Genomic DNA, 25,545 nt, shown 5'->3' with positions numbered 1-25,545 from the left:
CTATCAATAATTCTTCCAACACTTTTGTTCATTCCTCTAAACCATCCTCAATCAATTTGATACATGTGAATGAAACACCTAACAAACCTCTCTTCACTATCCAAGGTACTTGTCCTTCTCAAAATTCTCAACCTTTAAATAAGCCTATCTTAGTGGTTCAAGGCGGTTATGCTTTTTGCACTCCTAAGAAACCTATTATTACTGTGCAAGGAGGTTATACTAAGAGCCCTTATGAGTATGCTAAGCAACTGACTAGAGAGAGTTATCATGCGGTTGCCCATACTTATAATACTAGAAATAATAGGCAGCCTCATCCTCCTCCTGTTACTCCAGTTTCTCTTCCTAATCCTCAACCTATTCTTCCTCAAGCTCCTCGTATTTCACAAGTTCTTGGTAAGGAATATGATCTCATAGAACAACTTAAAGCTACTCCTGCTAAGATATCCCTTTGGGATTTGATCCAAACTTCTTCCGCTCATCATGGAATGTTACAAGATGCCTTGAAAGATTTAAATGTTCCTCCACCTAATACATCTAGTAATATAGTGTCTTTGGTTAACTCTGTGATGAATCCTAAAGCTCAAATTGTGTTTACTCAAGATGAGTTGCCTACTAGTGAAATTCAACATCAATATGATCCCTTGATGATTGTGGTTATCATAAATGACACTGCTATAAGACGAACACTGATAGATAATGGTTCTGGCCTTAATGTGTGTAGCATTAATCTATTGCATAAGATGAATGTGGATACATCCCTTATTGAGCTTGACTCTCGTCCCATTCGAGGCTTTGATAATGTGGCTAAGTCTTCATTAGGTATTATCACCTTACCCATCACAGTGGGACCTGTTACTTTGCCTACTCCTATCCATGTTATGTCGGGAAATCTAGCATACAACTTGTTATTAGGGAGACCTTGGATTCACAGTATGCAAGCTGTCCCCTCTACATTGCATGACAAGTTAAATTTATTTATAATAATAAGACATATACCTTGATAGGTGATACTAATTTTCAAGCTTGTTTGCAAACATCTACTTCCAAAGGGAGTCCTTCTAAGCCTTCCTCTTCTAGTGATGACTCGTTAAACAAGATACCTATGGATGAATCATCACCCTCTGATAATCAAAATTCTTTGGATGAGTCTGAAGTTCCTGAAGAAGATTCTTCTCAACTTGAATCTACACATGAAAAGGCTTTTGATCCTAAGAAGGTTCTCGCAGAAGACGATTCGGGATCTCTTGATTTTAATCCCACCTTTGTAGGTGAGTATAGGGTTCCTCCTAGAGAGCTTGAAGTTAAAAAGAAGGAAGAAACTAGAGATCAATCAGTCTTACCTAAACCTATGAGCAATAATTTTGTGGCCGCTTCTCAAACTTCTTCTCCTCACACCTCTAATTCTGAAGAATTTGATTCTTTGTCTTATGAAAAACCACCTTTTCTTTCTGAAATGGCTAATCGTTATGGTCGTGGTTTTCACATTTTGGCTAAGAGTGGCTATAGTGGAAATGGTTGTGGCGCAAATGAACAAGGAATTAAAGTTCCTTTAGAACATAACATGCATGAATATTCATTTGGACTTGGATATAATCTTTCTAAGCCCACCAAAGCATCTAAAAGACCATCTCTCAATGTGAATGCTATATTTAGTAGTGATGATGATCTCACTTCAACTAAATCATCTTCTACTTCTATCAACTCTCATTCCCCTCATATGGAAATCTTGGCGATGAGCAAATCTCTTTATGAATCCCCTCAAATTTCTAAATCCACTTATGAATCTTTATCTCTTATTCATCATAAAGTCCTTTCCTCCAGGGATAAGGCTCTAATAAATTACACTCATCCTTCTTCTAAGATTTCTTGTGACTTTTCTTCTTCAATTTTTATCATTTTTTTTATCTCACTTATAGTTGAGCATTTAGCATGTCATATTCAAATACCTCATTTAGTCTATCATGTCTTTAAATAACATTAATGGCTATTATGTTGCTCATCATTATGTGACATTGGTAGCTCATTTACTGGGGGCTCATTGTCATTCATGATGGTACAATTTCAAGTGCAATCATATTTTTGAAGCAACATAATAGCCTAATTTTTCTATGTTATCTCTTGTTCCTATGGGGTAATAGTGTGGAAATATTGATCATCTTTTCTTTAGAATCCTCTTTTCCTAGATATGGGAGAAGATGTGTATTCTCTTTCTTACCTTACCCACTTCTTGTAAGGAGCATTTTACATACACTAATGTCTTGCTTGCATGAACTCATGTGAGTATGTAGTACATTTTGCTTATGTTTAAATCCCTCCCTAGAAGATTGTGTAAGTCCTTCTCATTGTCCTTATCCTTGGGAGGCAATGATCTTTCCTTATTTTTATCTAAGGATCCACTTTTTCCTATTTCGTGGATGGTGAGAACTTTATTACTTGATGTTATTCCTTGTATGCATTTGTTGTTGTTTGTTCAAGGATTCTCTCTTACAAGAGGTGTAAGTCCTTGACTACAACCTCTTTTGCACTTGGTAAAATACATCCATAATGAATTCACTCTCTCAATTGGGTTAAAAAGAGCATCATCCTTCATTAAGAATCACTTTCACCTTGCAAAAGAAGGAAGTATTGCATTCTTATTCTCTTCTTTGTCTTATTCTAGAAGATGTTATATTTGTCTAAGACAATTCCTCTCGAGGATAGGTGTCTTTTGTACAAAGATCTCTTCTCCTCTAAGGAACTCCTTTACACATACTACAAGATATCCCTTTTCAACTATCTTATCCTTGCTTAAAGAGTGCAAAACTCTCTTGCTTGGATCTATGACATTGTTGCATTTTTGGGGTATCTTCTTTTGTGATGAAGGTAGGTATCCTTGTTCTACTTTTCTTATGACATAAACATTACACTTTTTGAGCAATGGGTCATTCTCGGAACCAGAGCACAGACTCTTAGAGCAAGATGTCTCCATTTTTGTTTTATGCAAGGTGATTATTCTCGGAACCAGAGCACAGACTCTTAGAGCGAGATGTCACGCTTTTGTACCATACATATACAGGTTGTAGCATACTTGGGCATAGACTCCTATGAGGTGCTTCTAACCTCCCTTACACTCACATGCACGAGGTTGAGTGGAACTAGCGGCATAAGGCTAGACTTTCTCACTCTCCTCCCTTACATGGATCACCTAGACAGACTCTAGGGGCTAGTTTTCCATGTCCTTTTTTCCATGGATCACCTAGACAAGATCTAGGGGCAAGAAGTCCATGTTTTCTCTCTCACTATTCTTCTCATGGATCCCCAATGTGTGTATTCATGCTTTCTTTTCTTCTCTTTGCATTTTGTTTCCATTTACATCCTTCATCTTGTGTTAGAGAACTCTCAAATCCTCACACTCTTTGTTGTGTTGGAATTGAGATTTAGTCCTCTTTCTTGCCAAATGATTCTCCATTAATTTTTGATCTCATATCAAATCTTCTTGTGAGCATTTGTCATCAATATTCTTTAACAATTCGAAGTGGTAAACATGATACCCTGTTTCAACTCACTAAAATTAACAAGCCGAAACAGGGGGGGGCATATAGCTACCCTTGAATTTTCATCACCTTCCTTAGTAAGCATTAGGTGATTTTGTGATCTAACGTGTGTTTTGTAGGGTGCGGTTCCTAACTGTGTACTGCAGATACCGCTGGGGGCTTCGTCCGATGACTTATGCATATATCATTTTTCAAATAATGTTTACTTTTCTGTACTTTAGCTTGCATATGCACGTAGTGTTCATATGACCGCTAAAGTGGGGGCTAAATGTAGCGTCGTAAATTGTACGCACTTGCTAGGGTGGTACAATTTCACACCTAGTTTAGCACCCGCCTTGGCGCATCTTGCATTTTGCATTGCATTTCCCCTTTAGCACTTAATTAATTAAATTAATTAGGTCTAAGGTTCTATTTTATCATCTCCCATATCATAAAGTTGGGCCCTTTTCATTAAAGTGTGCCCCTTTCATTTTATTTATCCAATACATCATTTAGTCAAAAACCCTAATTAGGTCCTATTTTGAACTGGGGGGCTTGATTTCGGGGGTCAAAACATCTCGAAATCAGCTGTAACTTCAGGATTCGCTCTAAAATCATCATATCCGATGGCCCTGAAAATTTGGTGAAAAGTTGTCGGGACAATGGCGCCCGGAGTGCACATGGTCCCGGACATTTTTCCCAAAATTTTAGGAGCGCGATCTAATCATAAAATAAAGCTTAACCCCAAGAAATTGGTGGGAGATTCAATCTCTAAGTCGGCCTAAAGTTGAAACTAAGACCTAGGGTTTCATATATAAGAGCTCTCTTTCTTCATTTGAGGGAGGACGAATTTTGGTTTCAAGGACCTTCTATGCAGCGAAAGGGCAAATCTTTGAAGACTTCAACAACATTCAACATCCATCCATCAAGCATTCATCAATTTCATTCATTTAGGGCTTTGAAGTCATTGAAGAGCAATAAGGGATCACCGACTGAAGATTGGCTTGTACCCCTCCCTTGGGGTTGGGTATGATTTCATGTTGTTTTCATGTCTTTGCATAGGCCTCATTATATCACTTGTATTCATGCTTTAGATCTCTTTGCATCTTGATTTGGAGCATTTACATTATCATTTACAAGCAACTAGGGTTTACTTTCTAGGTTGCTCTAGTTTGCTTACTTGCATTTTAGGATCTTGCACACACACAAGGTCTGCACACACAACTTTTACTATACAACTTGGCTATTCGTGGAGGTGGAAATCACCAAAGCGGGGGTTTGACCAAGGCAAAACCCTATATAGCCGCCCACAACACCTTTTTCAGATATAAGTGCAGGTTTCGGGATTCGGACGACGTCGCAAGTTGTAGATCCGACGGAAGCAGATGAAGACTAACTTCACACCAAATTCCAGCCCAGAAAGCTAGGACAGGGGCGTGGGGCGCCCTGGTCCTGCCAGGACAGGGGTGTGGGGCGCGCTGGTCCTGCCAGGACAGGAGCGCTGGGCACCCTAGTCCCCGGGACAGGGGCGCTGGGTGCCCTGGTCCTTCTGTCAGACAGCAATTTTCAGCATTTTTGACAGCTTTTCAGGTTGCAAAACAGCAGTTTCCAGAGCAGTTTCAGGGGCAGAAACAGGATAGTGGCGCCCGCGCCCCCGTCCTAAACATTTTCATTCATATTTTAACACCGGGTACGCATTTACATTCTTATCTTATCCTTGTGTTTACAGCTTTCCATTGTTTAAGTTCAATTATGCAATCTTGTTATTAGTTCATACTTGCACTTTGGGGTTAGGGATTGAACTTGCATCATTTTATCTTTCAATTGCAACAAAGGAATAGAAATCCTAATAGGTAGCCCGTGGCTCTCTCTTCCACAAAAAGAAGTAGCCAATTGTGTGATACCTCCAGGCTCTTTCGTATTCCACAAATGTGTGATTGAAAGTGAGATTAGGGCATGTTTGCTTAGTTTCACTTTTTCCCTCACACACCTATAATCATTTATTGTAATAATTTAGCAGCAATTGATATATCAAAGAATCTGGTATTCCACTCTAAGACTAAACATGTTTCTATCAAATATAATTTTATAAAAGAGAATGTTGAAGCAAAAGAAGTAAGATTGGTTTATGTGAATACTAAAGAGTATATTGCAGATATCTTTATTAAGCCTTTGCTTAAGGAAACTTTTGAATATCTCAGAGAGCAGCTTGGGGTAATACCATCACCAGTAGAGACTTGGACAGTTGAATATTGGCATCAAACCGATAGAAATAATAGAGAAACATTTTTCCGGCTTTGATGGAGGAGAGCTACTTATCAGGGGGGTAATTGGTTATATGAATTAGTTGTATGTTGTGGTATTTATATTTCTTTGACATTTGATGTCAAAGGGGGAGAGATATCTATGGAAAAAAATTTTATGTAGAAAACATTATCCTAGAGAGAGTGATTTTGATTTTGATTTCTGATATTGATCGATTCTGGAGATTATTGGTTTTTGGTTTTTGGCATTCTGTTTTGGCACTTAGATGTTTTCCATATTGTGTTGCCATCAATGCCAAAGGGGGAGATTGTTGGTATTATGGATGTGTTGCATTAGTTTTGTCATTGATGTCAACACTTATCCTTCTGGAGATCTTTGGTTATGTTGAACCGACACATTGTGTTCACCAGCATGTTTAGTGACTTATGCACAGTCCCTGGTATATTGTTCATCGATAGGTTATATTGTTCACCGACACTGAGGATGACTTGTTATCATCTGGAGATCACTTGATTATGTCGAAGGCATGGTTTGGATACTTGGTTTTGGTATTTTGGTTAATGTTCTAATCGGGTTGACATATTTGTTGTTACCGGCAAATTGGTATAGGTTATGGACTAGTATGCATTATCTATTCTAGATCAGCACGACACGTTATGGAGATGGTTTATTAATTGGATATTATTTTAAGTGTATTGAGTCGACATGATGCATCGCATCTTGACTTATTTGTAATTGATTTTATTGTAATATTCTTAGTAAACGACCTACACATTTGGTCTTAGGTTTTGGTATATATGTAAGATCTCATTTGTGAGATGGTATGGAAGAGATGGTATATGGTATGTAAGGTTATGGTATTGTAATATGGTATGTGTGAATATTGAAGATCATATGAGCGGACCATAGAGAAGGTTCAAGGAAGGTTTGAAGGTGATTATCAGAGCTTAACCGGTACTGAATCCGGCATTGGAGACGCTACTTTAAGCAGTACATTATCATATGGAGAGAGATCTAGATATAGATGAAAGAGAGAGAGAGAGAGAGAGAGAGAGAGAGAGAGAGAGAGAGAGAGAGAGAGAGAGAGAGAGAGAGAGAGAGAGAGAGAGAGAGAGAGAGAGGTAGAAGAGATAAATATATAGAGAGGGAGATAATGTGAGAGCGAGAGATAGAGATGTATAAACATAAATATAAGAAGAGATAAGGGTGAAGAGAGATGGAGAGATAGAAGGAGAAATATAGAAATATATACATACCTAGGAAAAGAGATAGAGACACAAATATAGATATAGATATTAAGGTCTAGGAAGAGAGAGGGAGAAAGAAAAAAAGACAAGCATGGATAGAAAGAAGGAGACATTTCTAGATATAGAAAAGGAGAGAGGAAGATAGAGATAGAAATGAATATAAAGGGAGAGGGAGATGAATAGATATAGACAAAAAAAAGAGGTAAAGACAAAGATAAAAATATGGAGATAGGGAGGTAGGAAAAGAAAGGGGGACATAGAGGGGTATAAAAAAAGGAATAAATAGAGAGATATAAAGGAAGAGGAATATGGATAGATAGAGAGATGTAGATAGTGTGATAGCATGATAAAGAGTGAAATAGAGATAAATAGGGATAGATAGAGAGGGAAAGAGGGAGAGAGGGAGAGGGAGAGATAGAGAGATATAGAGGGGGTATAGAGAAGGATGGAGGGAGAGAGCCAGAGATATATAGAGAGGGGGTAAATAAAAAGATAAAGGTAGAGAAAGGGAGAGATACATGGAGAGGGTGAGGGTGAGAGAGAGAGAGAGAGAGAGAGAGAGAGAGAGAGAGAGAGAGAGAGAGAGAGAGAGAGAGAGAGAGAGAGAGAGAGAGAGAGAGAGAGAGAGAGAGAGAGAGAGAGAGGATATATAGAAAGAGAGATGGATGTGGAGAGAGATAGAGATGTGAATATGGAGGTAGAGATATATATGTATATAAAGAGATAGATATGGTAGTACATATGGAGGGAGATATGGAGTGAATAAGAGATATTTAGAGATAGTGAGCTATAGATAGAGATGAAGATAGATCTATAGGAAGATATAGATAGAGAGGACAATAGTGGAGAGAAAGGAGGTGATAGCTCAACAAGTAATAAATAGATATATGTAGATGAAGGTATATGGAGGGAGATAAATAGAGAGAAGAGATATTAGTAGAGATGTACAAAAATAGGGAGTGATAGGGATTGAAAGAAGGAGATATATGTAGAGATAGATATAACTTGGGAAAGATCTAGATGGGATGAGAAAAGGGGTGAGATTAGTACAGAAGGAAGAGAGAGAAGAAATATATAGATAGAAGTAGAGTAAGGGAAAGCGAGATAGAAGGAGAGGGGGAGACAGTGAGATATGCCTAAGTAAATAGAGAGAAGGACAAAGAGGTATAGGCCATTTTCTCCTAGGTCAACTTTGACAAAGGTGTGCATAGGATCAAAAACAACAAGACAACATTCTATGATAATTTATGTAATTTTTAGTCTCATTATTATGCAATATAAAAATTTATCATTATTTACTACCTTTTAGATGTTTCAATCCTTTTTGGAGCCAAAAAATGAAAACAAAAGACTTTGTATGCAAAATTTGTGAATGTTTAAAGTTTTAAAAATTAAGGATTAACTTCAAATAATTATAATTAATTTTTAGTGTATAGTCTAATAAAATTAACTTTCTTATATTATAGGTCTCTGAATCACCTTTCCAATGCTTGTAAAAGAATAAAATTTTGATTCAAAATTCAAAAGTTATGCCCATTTTACTAAAGTATGTTTTTTAGGTGAAACAAAACAAATATTTATTTTGGAAAACATGACATCACAACAATGGAATCAAGAAAGAGGTTTTATTAATATAGTACCATAAATTATAACTGGTCCAATTTATACCTCATATTTTTGCTCCCACTTTAGCGTGTGGACTATCTCCATCCCCTCTCTATGTCCAATTTGACCCAATTCGCCAACTTTAATATTATGAACACCCTGTGGTGGTCCTATCATGGGATCCCCTCCCTGTGGCTATTTATTTTGGTCTTGTTTGTAGAAGTACCAAGGCATGGGATGCCCTAGTTTGTACTAGGGTACCCCAAAATTCCCTTGTCCCTCTCAAACGGGCCCCAATTTGAAATGGGGTAGGTTCTATATCTCCCTAATATCATTTGATTCTCGAGGCTACACATGACTATTGGAGGTCAACCTATTTAGTAGTTTACCTAGGGAACCCTATATAAAGACATCCTATCAATTCATTTTCACCTAGAGAATCAATCCATGAGCTACCTAAATTATTTGTAAATCTATGCAGCATTCATCATCAAGTATTTTTCAGAGATTCAAGGCTGTATATTCATCATTCAAGCATTGTGGAGAAAATTTACATATGTAGCTTATTGTTTCAATCATTTTACCTCAATTATAAAAATCTTATGTTTCCTAGATCTCAGTTGGTGGCTCTGTTGGACATCTGTAGCTTACCGCTTCTATCAATATACCTCAATTATCCCTCATTTTATCCTAATTTCACAACTACATTACAAATTCAACTAAGAAAGAGGATAATAAATCTCCAACCAATTGAATCCAATTAGAATCTTAATCTCTTTCCCACTTAGATTGAGCCTATATCTATTGGGTTCAATCCTCTTTCAATGTAGTGGTGTTAATTGGGTTATTTAGTGGATTTATTTGGTGAAACCCTAAATCCTTAATTTTCCTCCTTTACATATTGGTGAACCCAACTTCTTTCATGCTTATTTATAATTTTTGGTCTTCGATCAGATTAGTAGGCATTTGAAAAATAAATATTTCACTCATAAATCATAAAAACATAAGTTTAGCAGTTAATAACATAAAAACCCAAATTTATTTTACTAATTTTGGCTTGTGGGTTGCATAATTTTTCACTTATATTTTCAGATTTGATTTTCGGTACTCATAATGGAATTTACTAAATCTGATTTGTTTCCTATTTCACATATGACTACATTGCTTCTTAGTTACATTTATCACAATCATGTGTTAGGTAATGGTTTCTTTGATTTTGCATTGCTTCTTTACATTTATAGTACTCTTCCATATTGTATTTTTAGGGTTTCAAAAATATTTCCTACTTGCAAATCATATCTCAAATATTTTATCCATGTTATATGTTATTTCATGAAGAAATTTTTAAGAACATGCATCACATGTGTAGATCACATAAAGGCTTTTATAGACAATGATAATACTAGAGATGACATTGACAGTGTTAATACGTGTACCTCTCCTAGGGTATCTAATGTGAATGAAGAAATATTCAATACTCCTATCAATGGCCCCTCTCATGGAGAGAAATCATTGAAGAGCAACATGACACCATCCTCTTCTCATAGGAATACTCTAGTGGAAGGGGGGTAAGATCAAAATGTTGCTTTATCAATCCCTTTAGATCCCTTATTCTCCTAGATCTTATCTTAGTCATCAAAATATTTGTAGAGAACATTATAATATGCATTTTATTCATGATCTATCTCCTCACATAACATTAAGCGAAGATGAATCCATGGATGATAAGGACCTTCCCTCCCAATCTTTCAAAGAGGATATGAATAATGGTGATAGAAAGGAGTTATCCTTCAAAGGATATTCCTTCTTCATCTAATTCTCCCTTTTATCCTTCCATGTGCCCTTACACTACAAATTTTAAACAGATTCGTGATAATAGTCCTTCTTCACAATTAAAAAGCTCTTATAGGAGTGGTTATAACACAATCTCAAAACAAGGTTATAATGGACAAGGACTTAGAAAATATGAACAAGGAATCAAAGTCCCTATAAAACCTCATTCACAAGCTAGTACCTAAGGTTAAGGACATCCTCATCATTCACCTATGGATGATCTCATTAGGGTGAAAAGTTTTATGGAGCATCTTGCAAGACATAAAAAATTATAGTCCATCTAAAGGTGTGTCTTCCTCAAATAATCCTTTTTGCTCATATTATCAAACCCATGATCATCAGTCAATGATTGTCTTGATTTTCAAACAGGAATACAGGCACTCATTGATAATGGAACTATTAAATTATAGAAGACAATCATCCAAGTTCTTCTAGCAATCCTTTTTCTACATCACAAGAGACAAGACCTACTCATATTGATGATCAAGAGAAATTAGATACAAGAATATTTTGGAGATTGAAGTATGATAAGAATGTTGTTTTTCCCTTTATTAGACTTACTTACAATTATAAGAATAAGGAAGGTGGTCAACATTGTCTTTTTCATCATAGTTATTCTCATTCTCTTGTAAATTGTAAGACCTTTCAAGCATTTGTTCAAGACCAATATGATCAAGCTCGCATAGCTCTTACAACTGAGATGGCACTTTTTCTTGGTAAGGAGGTAGTGCCTTAGCACTCCATTCACCCTATCATGTTACTCCTCACCCTATGACACTAGTAGTTAATATCATTGAGGGCTCTTTGTCATGAGTGGTGATGCTTTTTCAATAACAATCATCTTTGGGCAGCAACATAATTCTTCTTTGTTTCCTCACTTGGGGGAAAAGGATAGTATATTCAACTCTCTCTTTCTCTTTGAATATTACCTCTTCTTTTATGTTTCATTTTTCATAGCATGATGTCCTTTCTTGCATATAATTATCCTTCATGTGAGAACATGTGTGTTCCTTGGGTAGGACCTATTCCTTGTTTGAAACTGTACGTCTCTGATGAATAAATCGAGCTACTTGGGGGTTTTGTAATCCTTGTCATTGTCCCTATGCTTGGGGGGCATTGATATTTCCTATCCATTATAAGTATCTACTTTTCCTTTGTTGAGTGGTGTTTGCTTACGATATGATGGCATTCCTTATGTGAAATTGTTTGTTTGCTCAAGGATTCTCTCTTATTAAAAAGGCGTGTATCCTTATCTACAACCTCTTCTACAATTGGAAATTTCTATCTATTATAAACAAACCCTTCACTCTAGGTCAAAAGTGTATCATCCTTCATCAATAATCCCTTTTTCCTAGCAATGGGGGGAAGATATGCATTCTTGAACTCTATTTCCTCTCTTTTGGACAATGATATTATTTTTTTTTTAAAAACTCCTCTTCGAGGTAGATGCCTTTGAGAAAAGATCTCTTCTCCTCCAGGGATTCCCTTTACACTTGTTTCAAGATATCTCTTTTTCAATTATGGTGTTCTTGTTGTAAGAGTTATGCGGGATTTTAGCTTGGACTTATGAACATTGTTGCCTAAAAGGATATCTCCTTGGTGTTGAAGGTGTGTATTTCTGTTTCTAGCTTACTTAAGACATCAACATAGGACTATGTTGACATCTTGAAGGGGGCATATAATTATATCACCCTCTTTGTACTATATTTTTGCATGTCTTATATGGGGTGTTCAGACTTGAAACCAGACAAATCAAAGTCTTCTATGAGATGCTTCATGTCTGAAACCAAACCTAATTTTTTATATATGTCTTATACGAGGTACACATTCTTGAAACTAGACAATAAATTCTTATACAAGATGTTCCTGAAACCAGGCATATATTTGTCTTATACGGGGTACACATTCTCAAAACTAGACAAAACAAAGTCTTATACGAGATGTTCCCGGAATTAGACATTTGGATTTTCATTTCATGTCTTATACAGGTTGTTGTATGCTTGAAACCAGACAAAACAAAGTCTTATACAAGATGCTCAATTCTTGAAACTAGACAACAACATATGCAGCAGGATGAGTGGAACTAGCAAAACACAACTAGACTATTTTGACTCCCCTCCCCAACATGGCTCACCAAGTATAACATAGCTTATTGACTAGTAGCACCCATATCCTCTCTCTTTTCTCTTCCCCATGAGCTCATATCTTTTCTATTGGTGGATCATGGTTCTTCATTTGATGCATGCTCTTGCTCTTGCTCTTTTTAGGTGATCGCTTTTGTTCATGTGATAGCATTCCGAGAATGATATTAGTGGTTGAGACATTTTGATTATTGAGATCTCTTCAACTAGTCGACTTGGAGCCTTTTGTGTTTTGTGTTGTGTGTCTTTTTTCATTGTTTTTCTTTGTTTACCTTTTTTTCTTTGTCTTGTCTTGTGCGTCCTTGCATATGGTTGTGTGAGTTAAGATCCTAAGATTGGGGGCTTAGTTCCTCAAAATAAGTAATGTCTTGTCTCCTTGTGATCTCACTCCTAATTGATTCTCTCTCACATATTTTTACTTTACCATGAGTATTTGCATAGGCTCATACTCTCGTTAAAGTGGGGGCTAAATATAACATCGTAAATTGTAACCAGTCCAATTTACATCTCATGTTTGCACACAACCACATTAGCATGTCCTATCTCCATCCCCTCTTTAGGTCTAATTTGACTCGATTCTCCAACTTTGATTTCATGAACACCCTTTGGTTGGTCATATCATGGAATACCTTCCCCCCTGGCTATTTATTTTTGTCCTGTTTGTAGAAGGACAAGGGCATGGGACACCCTAGTCTCAATAAGGGTGCCCAAAAATTCTCTGGTCCCTCTCAAACGGGCCCCAATTAAAAATGGGGTAGGTTCTATATCTCCTCAATAGCATTTGATTCTCGAGGCTACACATGACCATTGGAGATTGGCCTAATCAGTAATTTACCTAGGGAACCCTATATAAAGACATCCTATCAATTCATTTTCACCTAGAGAACCAATCCATGAGCTACCTAAAGTATTCATGCATCCATGAAGAATTTATTATGAAGAATTTTTAGAGATTCAAGGCTACATATTCATCATTCAAGCATTGTGGAGCAAAGTTACATCAATATTCATGCAAGCATTTGTGTTTGATTAGGGTTTTTCATATTCATGTGTTTGTCATGGGCCATTACATTCAACATTTGTGATTACATTCAAAGAGCATTGCATCATCATCAACAATTACAGATCTGAGGTATATCTCCTTAACATTTATTTCAGTTTTTGTTTTATTTCATTCATATTTAATTCTAAAACTGAGGTTTTACTTAGGAAAATCCCTATCCCCAACATCTTTTCCTTTCTTTCTATGCATAAGAAACAAGTGCAGGAGTTGTACTCAAGAATTTTGACAGTGACGAATAGGTTCATCTTTCGATGGTGGAAAATTTAGAGGAACAAGGCAAATTTTTGCTACCTAGTCTCGAAAAAATAGACTGGACCTCTGAGAATAGGTTCTAAACATCTTGTTTTGCCCATATCTCAATTGGTGGCTCCATGGGACATCTGTAGCTTACTATTTCTGTCAATTTACCTCAATTATCCCTCATTTTATCCTAATTTCATAATTAAATTACAAATTCAACTAAGAAAGAGGATAATAAATCTCCCACCAATTGAATCCAATCAGAATCTTGGTCTTTTTCTCACTTGGATTGAGCCTAGATCTATTGGGTTCAATCCTCTTTCAATGTAGTGGTGTTAATTGGGTTATTTAGTGGAATTACTTGGTGAAACCCTAAATCCCTAATTTTCTTCCATTACAATTAATAATGGATATCCATTTTGTTTTAGTATTAACAAACCAAATTTAAAAATTTGCCCAAATTCAAAGCAGAGTTTGGCCTATTTGGCAAAGCAAAAAACATGTTTTTTCTCTATTGCCACTTTTTGGCCTACCATGATCCTGTGCATACCTATATAACCATACAAATCCATATGGTCATACAAATATATACAAAAATATCATCTGCAAGTGTTATGATTCATCGATCTGCATAGGTAGAATCTCTTGATGGAGTACTCTAAAGCATTGACATACTTTAAGTATATATTCTTTGAAATGTTTGTGTCACTTCTAATGTCATTAGTATGTCAATATGTACAACCACCAATTTTTTAAATTTATGTTTTTTTTATTAATAAAAAATGTTTAACATTTGTTCCAATTTAGCGGTTGCTCTTGGTACTATTGTCCATTAAGGGGGGTTAATCGTCAACCATCACCATTAGTAATATGCAAGAGTCACTGCTGAGTGACACCACTATCACTCCAGATGATGTTTATTTTTAATATTGGTAGAGACCTTTGTCATATGGGGTGATGAAGTGCTATAGCTGCTACGAGCCTAATTTTTCCCTCTGTGTGCCCTAATTGGGTAACTTTTTTCAATTTGTCATAACTTTTCACCAATATGTCAATTTTTTGCAAATATTATATTGATAGAACTATACTTTTGAGAACTTTTTCAATGGTGTAGGTCATGTTGCCAAAAAATTTTGTACGTGCAATTAATTGTTTATTGAAGTTAGATCTTCTTTTTTGGCCTCTAGGCTCATTTTTTGTTCTTAGATCTTTGATTTCATAATTATTGTGGTGTTGAAAAGGAATTAATGAGCTCTATCAATCCATCCATGTATTTTTTTTAGATTTATACCTAGGTATGTATTTTATTCATATTTATCCATACTAACATTTTAAAGGAATACTTAGACATTATTTAGAACTTTGAAAAAAATTATCAAATCAAATCATTTTAGCTACTTAATATGTTTTGCTCTTTGATTTTATGATTCAAGGAGTGTATCAATGTGATGATCATGGGTAAGGCGATTTATCCTTTTGTAATTACTCTAAGGATATTTACGAGCCTTTAAAATAATCATCCTAACACATTACAAATAGCTCAATCTTTTACCTCATCTTTATGGACTCATCCCTAAGCTAGATACACCTAGTAATAAACTAGTTTGGAATGATAAACATGATCATTATATGGGATCAATTGGTATAATAATTGGTACTAAAATATTTTAGGATAAGTATTATTAGATATAGAATAACTTGTGCCCATGCACACTTTAGACAAATATTTGGGAGATCTATGGAGATTCACATAATCCTCTTTTCTTAGATCCTATATCAAATTTCCCCATTCGACTTGATGATGTTGATAATCTATCTTTTGATTATGATACATTAGAGGAGCTTGAATATGAAGAAGAGATCGAGTGTCTTAATAATCATGAGACCTCTCTTATTGTTTGCATTGCTCTAATTAAGATCGCAAATCCATCTTCTATTGTTTCATTAAAGTTAAAAAATAATTATTTGAAATATTCCAATGATTCTTTGTAGTAGGTAAATCATATTCTTTCATATTCATCTTTCTAGGATGATTACTTAACAAGTATTCAAACTTGTTGTGGAATCTCACAATTCAAATTTGGAGGACAAATTTGAGGGGTTATTTCTCCTCTTTGATGACATCCCCATGTCGTAGCTATTATCACATCATTTTTATATTTGAATCTAGTTCAACATCAATTACCACTTGCTCCTAGTTTGTCACCATCTTCTTCAATTGAGCATGTACTTGATTTGATTATGACATGGTCATCTTCCATAGACATGATGACACATAAGCAGATTGAACAAAGATAGCATCAAATCATACAATATTCCTTATACTAATTTCTATCCAAAATGGGAAGTATTCCGACATCTATACTTAGTCTTATTTCTTCCTAAAGGATCAAAGATCTTTAACTAATGGAAGAAATATTAATTGTTCAAAGATAGATTCCGTTTGAATTGTTATGTTGCTGGTCTATGTTGATCAGATATCTTTCGTATAGTCTTTTGTTGTTGTTAGTAATTGTATTATTACAATTTTTAACTACAATTTCTCCTCTAATTTTTATTCATTCAAAAAAAACCAATTTTATTGAATAATTAAATTAAATATATAATTTAATATACTGTTGTATTTTTTAAGATTAATTATTATAGGTATTCGAGTACCCTAGCTTTAGAATGGGAAATGGAAAAACTTCTATCTTTCTTACTTCCAAACCTAAACATGTATGAAGTAATTTTCTTTGATTTGTTGGATTTCGTATTGGAAACCAAAGACTAGTCCATCCATCGAAAGAATTTACTGGAACTGCTGAAAACACTATTGTTGCAATATTCAAGTTTTTCATCGTTGAAACTTTATTTTAAATGAATAGTTTGGCGTGCAGTGAATGGATATCAAAGAAAGTAATATTACTTTGGATGGTACAGAACAATGAATATGACTCTTTTCATCAGAGTTATATAGGTTGAGCATTGTCCATTCATCAACAGTTACAGAACTTTTATTCATTAAAGTCACTTATAAATAATGGGAGAGAAAAGCCTTTGAGCACAACTCGCTAGAATCGAAATTAAATGAGAAGTGGTCCATGTATTATTTAGCTGCCGCATCATGCAACGAATCAGTCGTCTAGTTTCATCATCTGTCTAAGGTTAAGAGGGCTCATAACAGAAGAAGAGCCCTCAAAAAACTCGTCGACGATGATTCTATTGGCCTTCTCAGAGGGGTGGTAATCGTCCCAGAACAAATATGTATCTCTGTTACTACACAGATTTGAAGCCGCAGTGCAGAGGCCGGCTCCATTGTATCTTCCTTGTCCGCAACATGCATTAGTTGTATCCACAAATCCTACAATTATAAACACAATGAGATTTAGAATGCTCTTAATATATTAAACGATATGCTTTCATATAGTTGTTTAGCGAATGATTTAAGGTTTACTTAAATAATTTAGAATTAAAAAAATTTGGTATCGTCCATTCAGATGCTTTATGACATAGATGGGCATACCTACCCAGCATTCATAGATGATGCCCATCATCCATAAATTACAAAACTACTGTTTGTCAGAAATTTGAGTAGTGTTTGTGAAAGAAAAACAGAAAAGCTGTATGGAACCTACTGTAAGTAAAAGATCAATAAAGTTGGCATTACCGTATGCTGCAGGATTGTTGAACAAGCCCATGTTCATTGAGTATTTGTCGGCGAAGGTGAAAACCTGAGCAGAAGCCTCATTGTTGAGTCGATCTACAACAGATCTCAACTGTGAGTTAAAAAGCGAAGCAGCCTGCTGAAGTTGTGCAGCGCATTCGCCATTGCGAGATCTGGTGGCCTTCACTCCAGGAGCACAACCCAATGGCCCTGTTGATGTTACTAGCACCCTTCTTCCTCCCAAATTGTACATTTGCTGCATAAAATGTAACAGCAGATATTTCATCAATTCTTTCAAAGATGCCAAGCAAATCAATTGCAGAAACATAAAATCTGCAACTATAGGTACAGAGGCTGTAACTGAATGGATGTGTTGTAATTTCAAGAAATTTACCCTGAGAATTTTCTCATATTCTGAGACTATTAACTGAGTGTAAGCCGGTAATGTATATTGAATGGATCTCGCTGTGACAGGGAGGAGGTAGTAGTTATTGACGTAATCATTTCCTCCCAGAGTAATCGACAAGTCTGTCAGTTTCAGCAACTCCAACGATTTGCACAACCTTGTTTTTATATTGAACAAAATTCTGGAACTGTCGTGGCATCCTGATAATATTAGCCTGCAAACAAAAGTAATCCTAATTCATTCTCCCTGGTAGAAGCAAAAAAACATAAAACGATTCATTAGAATGTAATAAAACGTATTCATACGAATTGCACTCCAGTGTCGTTTAGGATCCCAACGCCAGCAGAAGCAAAATTAGCACCCCTGAGCAATGCGTCCCCATTAAGCGCAGGACTCAAATACGGTAGCACAGATTCTGCCCCCAGCTTCATGCCTGCAATTCACGCGGTAGCAAATTCAATCTACAATTATATATTAAAAACACTAGAACTTGGACTTAAACCTACTAATAACTTGATACGTACTTATAAAATCCGCTATATTGAGTCCATTTGAGAATCGGCCGGTGGGTCTACCAGTTGGATAATCTATTCCGTAAGGGTAACTGTTGGCTCTAGCAGTAGTAGCAATGTAATTGTTGTTGCCACTGTCCACCAGTGAATCTCCAAACACGAAGTACGCAGGCGCTGCTTTTACATCCAAAAAGCAACATGATAACATGACAAAAAATGCAAGTAATGACCCAACAGGCATTGCCATTATCTTCTCACCTCTCACCATGTAATTGATTTACACAGATGGAAGATATGGGCATGCAATGACAGTAGCCGTTGCTGAATATATAGTCCTCACACGCTTCTCCGTAGTATATTTATTTAACGCGCTTACGCATCCGTTTAAAGAAGTGATCCAACAGACTCACCTACACGGGAATAAGCTATAACTCATAGCACCTATATTTTAGATTGATTTTTTCTACATTTAGTACTGATCAGGTGTTGATTCTTTCAGGATCTTTACGGATAATGCACTCTCCACCGTATAAGTAATCGTGTTGACTCTGAACTGTCATAGCATTTATTGATCACTTTCACACCATAAATATCCCGATCACCAGCCGTTTTCATATCTCTTTTTTATTGGTATGCGGTGATCTAACTCTCGACTTCAAAAGTGTGACATTTAATTTGCAGCCAATAGGTTTGGTTCCAATTGGAGGGTCCACCAACCTTCAAGTTCCATGAGAACAGCACAGTTGACATTTCAATGCGCAATCTAGAGATACCATTGCTATGTTGAACAAGTTTGCATATGGCCAAGTCAATTTGGAGGGGAGAGGGGTCAGTATTCGTACATGGTTAATTTGTGACACATCTATACGAGCTTATAATATTCAGTCATAATTATATTAAATTGTGTAAATAAATAAATTTTCATATAAATATAAAACTAGTATATTTATATTTTAAAAAATCTATGTAAAATTTGCCGAGAGATATCTAATTTCAAAATATTTAAGATTCATAAAAATGAATAAATCATTTTACCTTTTATGTGACAAATGAGAGCTATGCAAGAAAAATACTTGCATCAATCAAAAGATTCACTATAAATATGTTATTAGAGGAGCTATGCAAGAAGATCAAAATAACCAACCAAATGCTTTATAAATCATCATATTGATAGAAAAAAATATTTTTACATATAGCATTTTCGAATAGAAATCTCACATAGTATCCCAGAATTCATAAACAATGAATAAATCACCATACCTTCTATTTGACAAGTGAGAACTATGCAAGAAAACAATTGCAACAATTTATAGAATCAATATAAATATATTATTATAGGTATGTTGCAAGAAGATAAGAACAATTCAACACATGCATTATAAATCATCAAATTGATAGAAGAAAATGTATTTACATATAACAATTTTAATGGAAACCTCACATAATATCCCAGACTAATCCCACCAAAAAAATATTATTTCTCTTATATCATAATATAAGTCAAACAAAATTGATAAATATTTTTAAAATGTGTAAAATGTTTGTAAAAATAAAAAGTATTGAAAATCAAATACAAAGTAACTATAGTAATAACACTTCATTGTAATGGTGTAAACCCATTGCAAATTCTTCAGTGATGAGAATAGTATTACGACCTTTATTTTCATAGTGATCACGATATACTTCTTTCAACATAGCTGGAAATCCAGCCACTATTGTATATGCCTCATGAGTTTTCCTTGCAACATCTTCCATTTCCAATATTTCGAGTTCTTCGACATCATCTATCATTAAGGCAATGTTTTCAATTTCTCTAACGATTTTGTTGCAATACTCTAAAATGGTTCTTGCACATTTGTCGATAGGGGTTTCAACAAAATTATTAGAGTTTACAGAAGCATGAGGGCTCTCAACAATGATTTCTGATTCATTCTATGAAGCATCCATAGTTTCAACTTTTTGCTAAAAATAAAAAACAATAAAACTAAGATTAGTATTAAGGTACACCGAGAATAAAATAATTCATATTTTGAAATAAAATAAAATTATAAAAAGTTAATATTAAGTAATACAGATTGTATATGAAATAAATAATGAAAATACCTAATAGTCATTGAAAAAATTCAACCATTAAAATATGATATTAACTGGCTTACTATGTTGAGATGTCACCAAAATCATATGAAATACCACAAAAAATATAAAATCAAAAGCAAATGACGTGACAATAAAAAAATTAATCTTTCTATTTGATTATTAAATAACCAATAAAATATAATTAACAACATAACAAACATTGACAATTTTTTTGTAGTCACCAAATTCATTAGTTTTGTTTGATGCAAGAAAGAATACATAAACCATAAAAGATCACATTCTTAGCAATTTTACAACAATAGTTACAAAATATTATGAAAATAGAATTTAGGCTTAATTGCATCAAATAATAATATAAAAATAACATAATTGAATATAGTCATAAATGCAATGTTTAAATAGTTTGCACACATTTATCAAATAATATCTGTAGATTACTTTCACTTTCTTAACCATGGATGCATAGGTAATATCTGTTGATCTTCAGTATCGTCAAGAATAGTCCGAACTTTAATTGTCACATTGGACTTCACTACATACAAGGCAGGTATCCCATAGTATGCATGCAACAACCTGAATGATGGCATAACTTGATGCACTGGTAATCTTATAGAGTACCCGAGCTTAAGAGAAGTAAGAAACCATTCCTCAGGTGGGCCTGTGTGAACTGATCCGTGATTGTCCCTTAAGAAATCTCATAAACTTCATACTAAGTTGATCGAATAGAGTGTGCTTCTCAATTTTTATTGTTGGTCTAATAACGATCCTCCAAATGCATCTAGCAAGGTAAAGATCTCGAATCTCGTGGTATAGAGCAATCGACCAACCACACAAATCTACAATCTCAATTTGAGGATTATAAAATCTGACATCTAAGTTCATTTTGATCTTCGATTCATATAAGAAGTTAAAATATAGAGCATAATTGTCAAATTTGAATTGAGTGGTCCTTAATCCATTGTTGTTAATTTTCTTGACCATCCTATCTCTGACCCAATAGCAGACACTCAATTCCTCTATATGAAGGAGGACATTGCGTGGAAGATAAGGGTGATACATTGACATCCAAGTGGACACCCATTTTGTACGTATATTATCTGACATCTTCTTGACATGCATGCAAATTATTATTAGCTCTTAAATTACTATTAAATTGCTTAAGGAATATACTTTCCAATTTAAATAGAAAATCACATAAAGGGTAATAAACATTAAGCAAATGAATGTTATCAAAGTACCTAAAATATATATTCATACATTTTTAATCAAAGAGATATACATACATACATTGTTTTCTAGGTTAGTATATTAAACACAAGGAGGACCATAACAATTCATACATGTACGAATTTTCTTTACCATGATCATATAAAAAATGATGCAAGATTATATTAGGTGCATCTAAGAAATATGGCTGTCAAAAGGAAATCTCCTTCACATTTCAAATGAAATTTATACTGGATATGGAATTAAACAAAAAAAAATGGCTTGTTTAAATTTATGTAACATTAAATAATAATTTATATTTGTTTATTTAATAGATATTGTGGAAGCATTTAGTGGTGTATAAAATGATAACAATTATTTGTGGTGGGCATGCATAACACGAGTATTAGAGCCATGGAAGAAAATTTGATCAAAAAAATATATACACAAATTTAATCTTCTACAAATTTGAGTTTATTTTATTTATCCTTATTTTTGGAAAGTTGTCTACCCTTTTTTATTTTCTCATAATGAATGGTAATATTATTTTAAAGCCCTCTAGAGATTTGTATGGAAATAAAAAACCTTTCATTGATTAAATTCATGTAATATTTCTTATCATTTATAATTATTGAATAGACATTGTGAAAGCATATATGATATATTAAATATTAGAAATAATTATAGTGGCAATAAAGAACACAAGTGTGAAAGACAATAAAAAAAAATTCAACAAAAAATATATTACATCAATTATCTTCCAAAAGTTTGAGCCTATTTTCCTCAGCCTTGCGCTTCGCAAGTTGTCTACCCTTTTTCATTTTCTCATAACGATCATATGTAAATGGTGGCATTATTCTCAAACCCTCTAGAGATTTTACACGAGATAATGCAACAAATGTCAATCTAGTTCTTTCTCTTGGTCCTATATCGATAGTTACTTTTGGAAGAGTCAATCCTTGAGATTTATGTATAGTCAATGCCCATGCCAATCTCAATGGTAGCTGAAGTGTTCTGCCCTTTTGATTTGTTGTTATTGGAATTGTATTTGGATGATGATCTTCAAATGGTAATCCTGAGTAATTATCAAATTCAACCATCACATATGTCGGTGGGTCAGGTGGAGCACTTCCTGGCTTGTAGACAATCTTTCGAACATATCCCAAAGCTCCATTTACAAGACCTGCTTGTATCCAAAGGTTTGAAGTTAGCATGACCCTTGAATTCTTACTGATCAATAACTCTAGATCAAGTTCACCAGTTGAGAAATCTTCTGCTATATTAACACTTCCTCCTTTTATTGCAACACTTCATGCAACGGGATGCCTCAACGAATATAACATTTTTTTATTATGACTATGAACATTGTCATTTGTGGAGAACAAATGGACGGTATTTTCAAATTCAGAATTACTTGCAACATCTATGTTAGTAGGGGTTCTCATCATTAGCAGCTTCCAATCATCAATTTGTGGGTTTACATCTCTTAGATTTGTCAAAAGTTGATGAAATCTTTGTTGTTGAATATTTTCTCCATCTTGTCTGAATATTTTATCTAAAGTAACCACAATTTTGAATTCCTCCCATAGTAGCTTTGCCCGTCTATTACTAGCATATGCAGGTCTATCATTAACTAGAGGCAATTGACCCAAATCTCCTACTAAAATCATAGATATACCTGAAAGATAATTCAAAATAATTATTTTTAAATATATAGTATTGTTATTGAAATTTATTTTTCCTCATTAGTCAAAATTAAATGCATACCTGCAAAACTTAGGTGTGCACTTTGTGGGTATGCTTGTTGAAGTCGAGAATCTATGTTTTCCAACATGTTTTGACCAATGAAGCTCATTTCATCAATCAAAATGTACTTGATATGTTTCATTTCTTCTTGAAAAATGGCAAGTCTTGTTCCTTGTAGCTGAGTGAAATCTCGTATTGGGATTCTCAATTTTGAATGAACTGTAGAGGCCCCTATATTGAATGTTGTAACTCATGTTGGTTCAAGTAATAGAAGGGAAGAATGAGATGGCATTGCAGCATTTTCAAGAGCTTGACTGATGGCACCAATTAAATATGACTTTCCTGTACCTGTTGTTCCCTGAATTATCATGAACAATGGCACTTTATTTTGATTCCTCTGATAGTGTGTCATAATTATATCAACTGCCTTTTTTTGCTTATCACTGAGGGTCGTGTAGTTGATGCATTGGGGTATATCATCATATATAAGACATCCATGATCCTTCATGTTAGTTATGAAACTGATTGTTGTAGTTGTGTACTCTTCACCTTGATAATCAGCAGACCAATTTGTATGTCTATCAATGTCTCTTCTCCCCAACATATCTATTTCTGAAAATTGTATATTTTGACCATGATGTAGCCTAGATATAATTTCCCATTCATGCTCTGTGGTATTTCTCTGAATAACTTCATTCTCTTCAATTTATGAATCACTATTAGCCTCTGCATTTTCTATACTTGTTGTTCATTCGACATGCCAAGGATTGTAGGTAAATGACTCCCAATTTTCTATTATAGAGTCATCATCATGACCAATATCCCTTTCTATGTCACGAAATGGTTTGTAGAGTAATAACTCTGATAAACAGAAGTCAATCCATTTATTTGACTCACGTGGAGGAAGAGATACAAACCGAGGAAAAACTCTAACAATTGCTGCTCTTTCCCTTGGTTCCCATTTGTTGTCTCGTTTTCTTTTAGGATTATATATCCATGATCTAGCTGCATCAATTAATGTGACACCTTCCGTACAAAGAGGCCTTGTTTTATATCCATTAATGAAAGATTTTGTCTGCTCTTCATTATTATCTTCATCATTTATAGTTACAGGTTTGAACACCTCACATGAGACATTTAGATTAACATATATTCTACTACTCTCTACTAATGGAAGTTCTAACAACATGTGACATGTTTCTTGAGCACCAATGTCCCTTTCAATAATTGTTTTAGTCAGAAGCCTTCTATATGCTCGAGCAGCCAAACCATTAGGGTCTTCCATGTTGGAGAGGCGCATCAACATCTGGTGATATGTTTCAGAGCTTTTCTCTACTTTCGCTGCATACTTGGCAATATATTTGATTACTGCATGTTTAGAAAGAATAGGTTGCCAATCTATATTTTCTCTCCATAATTGCAATATGTGATGATTATGTGAATTCACCCTATCATCATTTCTTGCAGGTTCAAAAAAAATTTCACCTGTTTCTATATCTTCATATAATTTGGACCCCCTCAGATTCAAAGGCCAAGGAGCATTATACCTATAAAAAATATCAAGACGTGATAAATATTTGGTTACTTTTCTTTTGTATAGTATTTAATTCTTATGTAAATATTTGATTCGATAAAATATTTACCTACAAACCATCCTTCCTCTTTTTTTTCGTAGGCATGCACCCTCCCTACACAATGTATGCCATTCTACACAGTTAAGGATCTCTTCATAGTCCTTATCAATATCTGTCTCTGCAAGTTGTCTTGTATTTTTTAGACATGGATGTAGAGGAAAATTTTGAAATGCCTACAATTTAAAATAAAAACAAATATGTTAGCTACATCATAAGCTATAAAATACTTTATGTCAAACAACAAACCATATATATGTTGAAATTTTCATAGACTTGCCTGTATATTTCGCTGATGTGGATCTTCTCTAGGATTCCATGCATGAACAATCGAATGAAAGTATTTTTCCGCATGTTTTCGTTGCTCTTCATTTGACCAGTCAATATTTTCCATA

The 25,545-nt window shown here is 34.6% G+C and overlaps 1 protein-coding gene and 1 pseudogene across 1 annotated transcript; both read right to left on the bottom strand.

Annotated features, from left to right (window-relative positions):
* Nucleotides 1-16,880: 16,880 nt before the first annotated feature.
* LOC131874494 (GDSL esterase/lipase At5g33370-like) lies at nt 16,881-18,743 on the bottom strand (annotated as a pseudogene).
* Nucleotides 18,744-22,522: 3,779 nt separating this feature from the next.
* LOC131053423 (uncharacterized) lies at nt 22,523-23,628 on the bottom strand. The gene is made up of 3 exons (XM_059217363.1): nt 23,541-23,628; nt 23,188-23,451; nt 22,523-23,067 (listed from the first exon to the last, which is right to left on the bottom strand). Exons 1-3 carry the CDS (start codon nt 23,626-23,628, stop codon nt 22,523-22,525), a joined length of 897 nt encoding a protein of 298 aa, XP_059073346.1.
* Nucleotides 23,629-25,545: the final 1,917 nt, after the last annotated feature.

This window comes from Cryptomeria japonica, chromosome 3 (assembly GCF_030272615.1).
Source record: "Cryptomeria japonica chromosome 3, Sugi_1.0, whole genome shotgun sequence".
NCBI classification, from domain to species: Eukaryota; Viridiplantae; Streptophyta; class Pinopsida; order Cupressales; family Cupressaceae; genus Cryptomeria; species Cryptomeria japonica.
Note: the sequence above shows the minus strand (reverse complement) of the source record. Positions and strands in the feature narration are given on the sequence as shown.

What these genes read in the sequence shown, in the direction of transcription:
- LOC131053423 (XM_059217363.1), bottom strand. Translation starts at nt 23,628, where the DNA reads ATGAGCTTCATTGGTCAAAACATGTTGGAAAACATAGATTCTCGACTT. An exon ending in TGCACACCTAAGTTTTGCAG is followed by an intron (nt 23,452 to 23,540) that starts GTATGCATTTAA and finishes ATTATCTTTCAG; the next exon opens with GTATATCTATGATTTTAGTA. An exon ending in TACTAACATAGATGTTGCAA is followed by an intron (nt 23,068 to 23,187) that starts GTAATTCTGAAT and finishes TTGCAATAAAAG; the next exon opens with GAGGAAGTGTTAATATAGCA.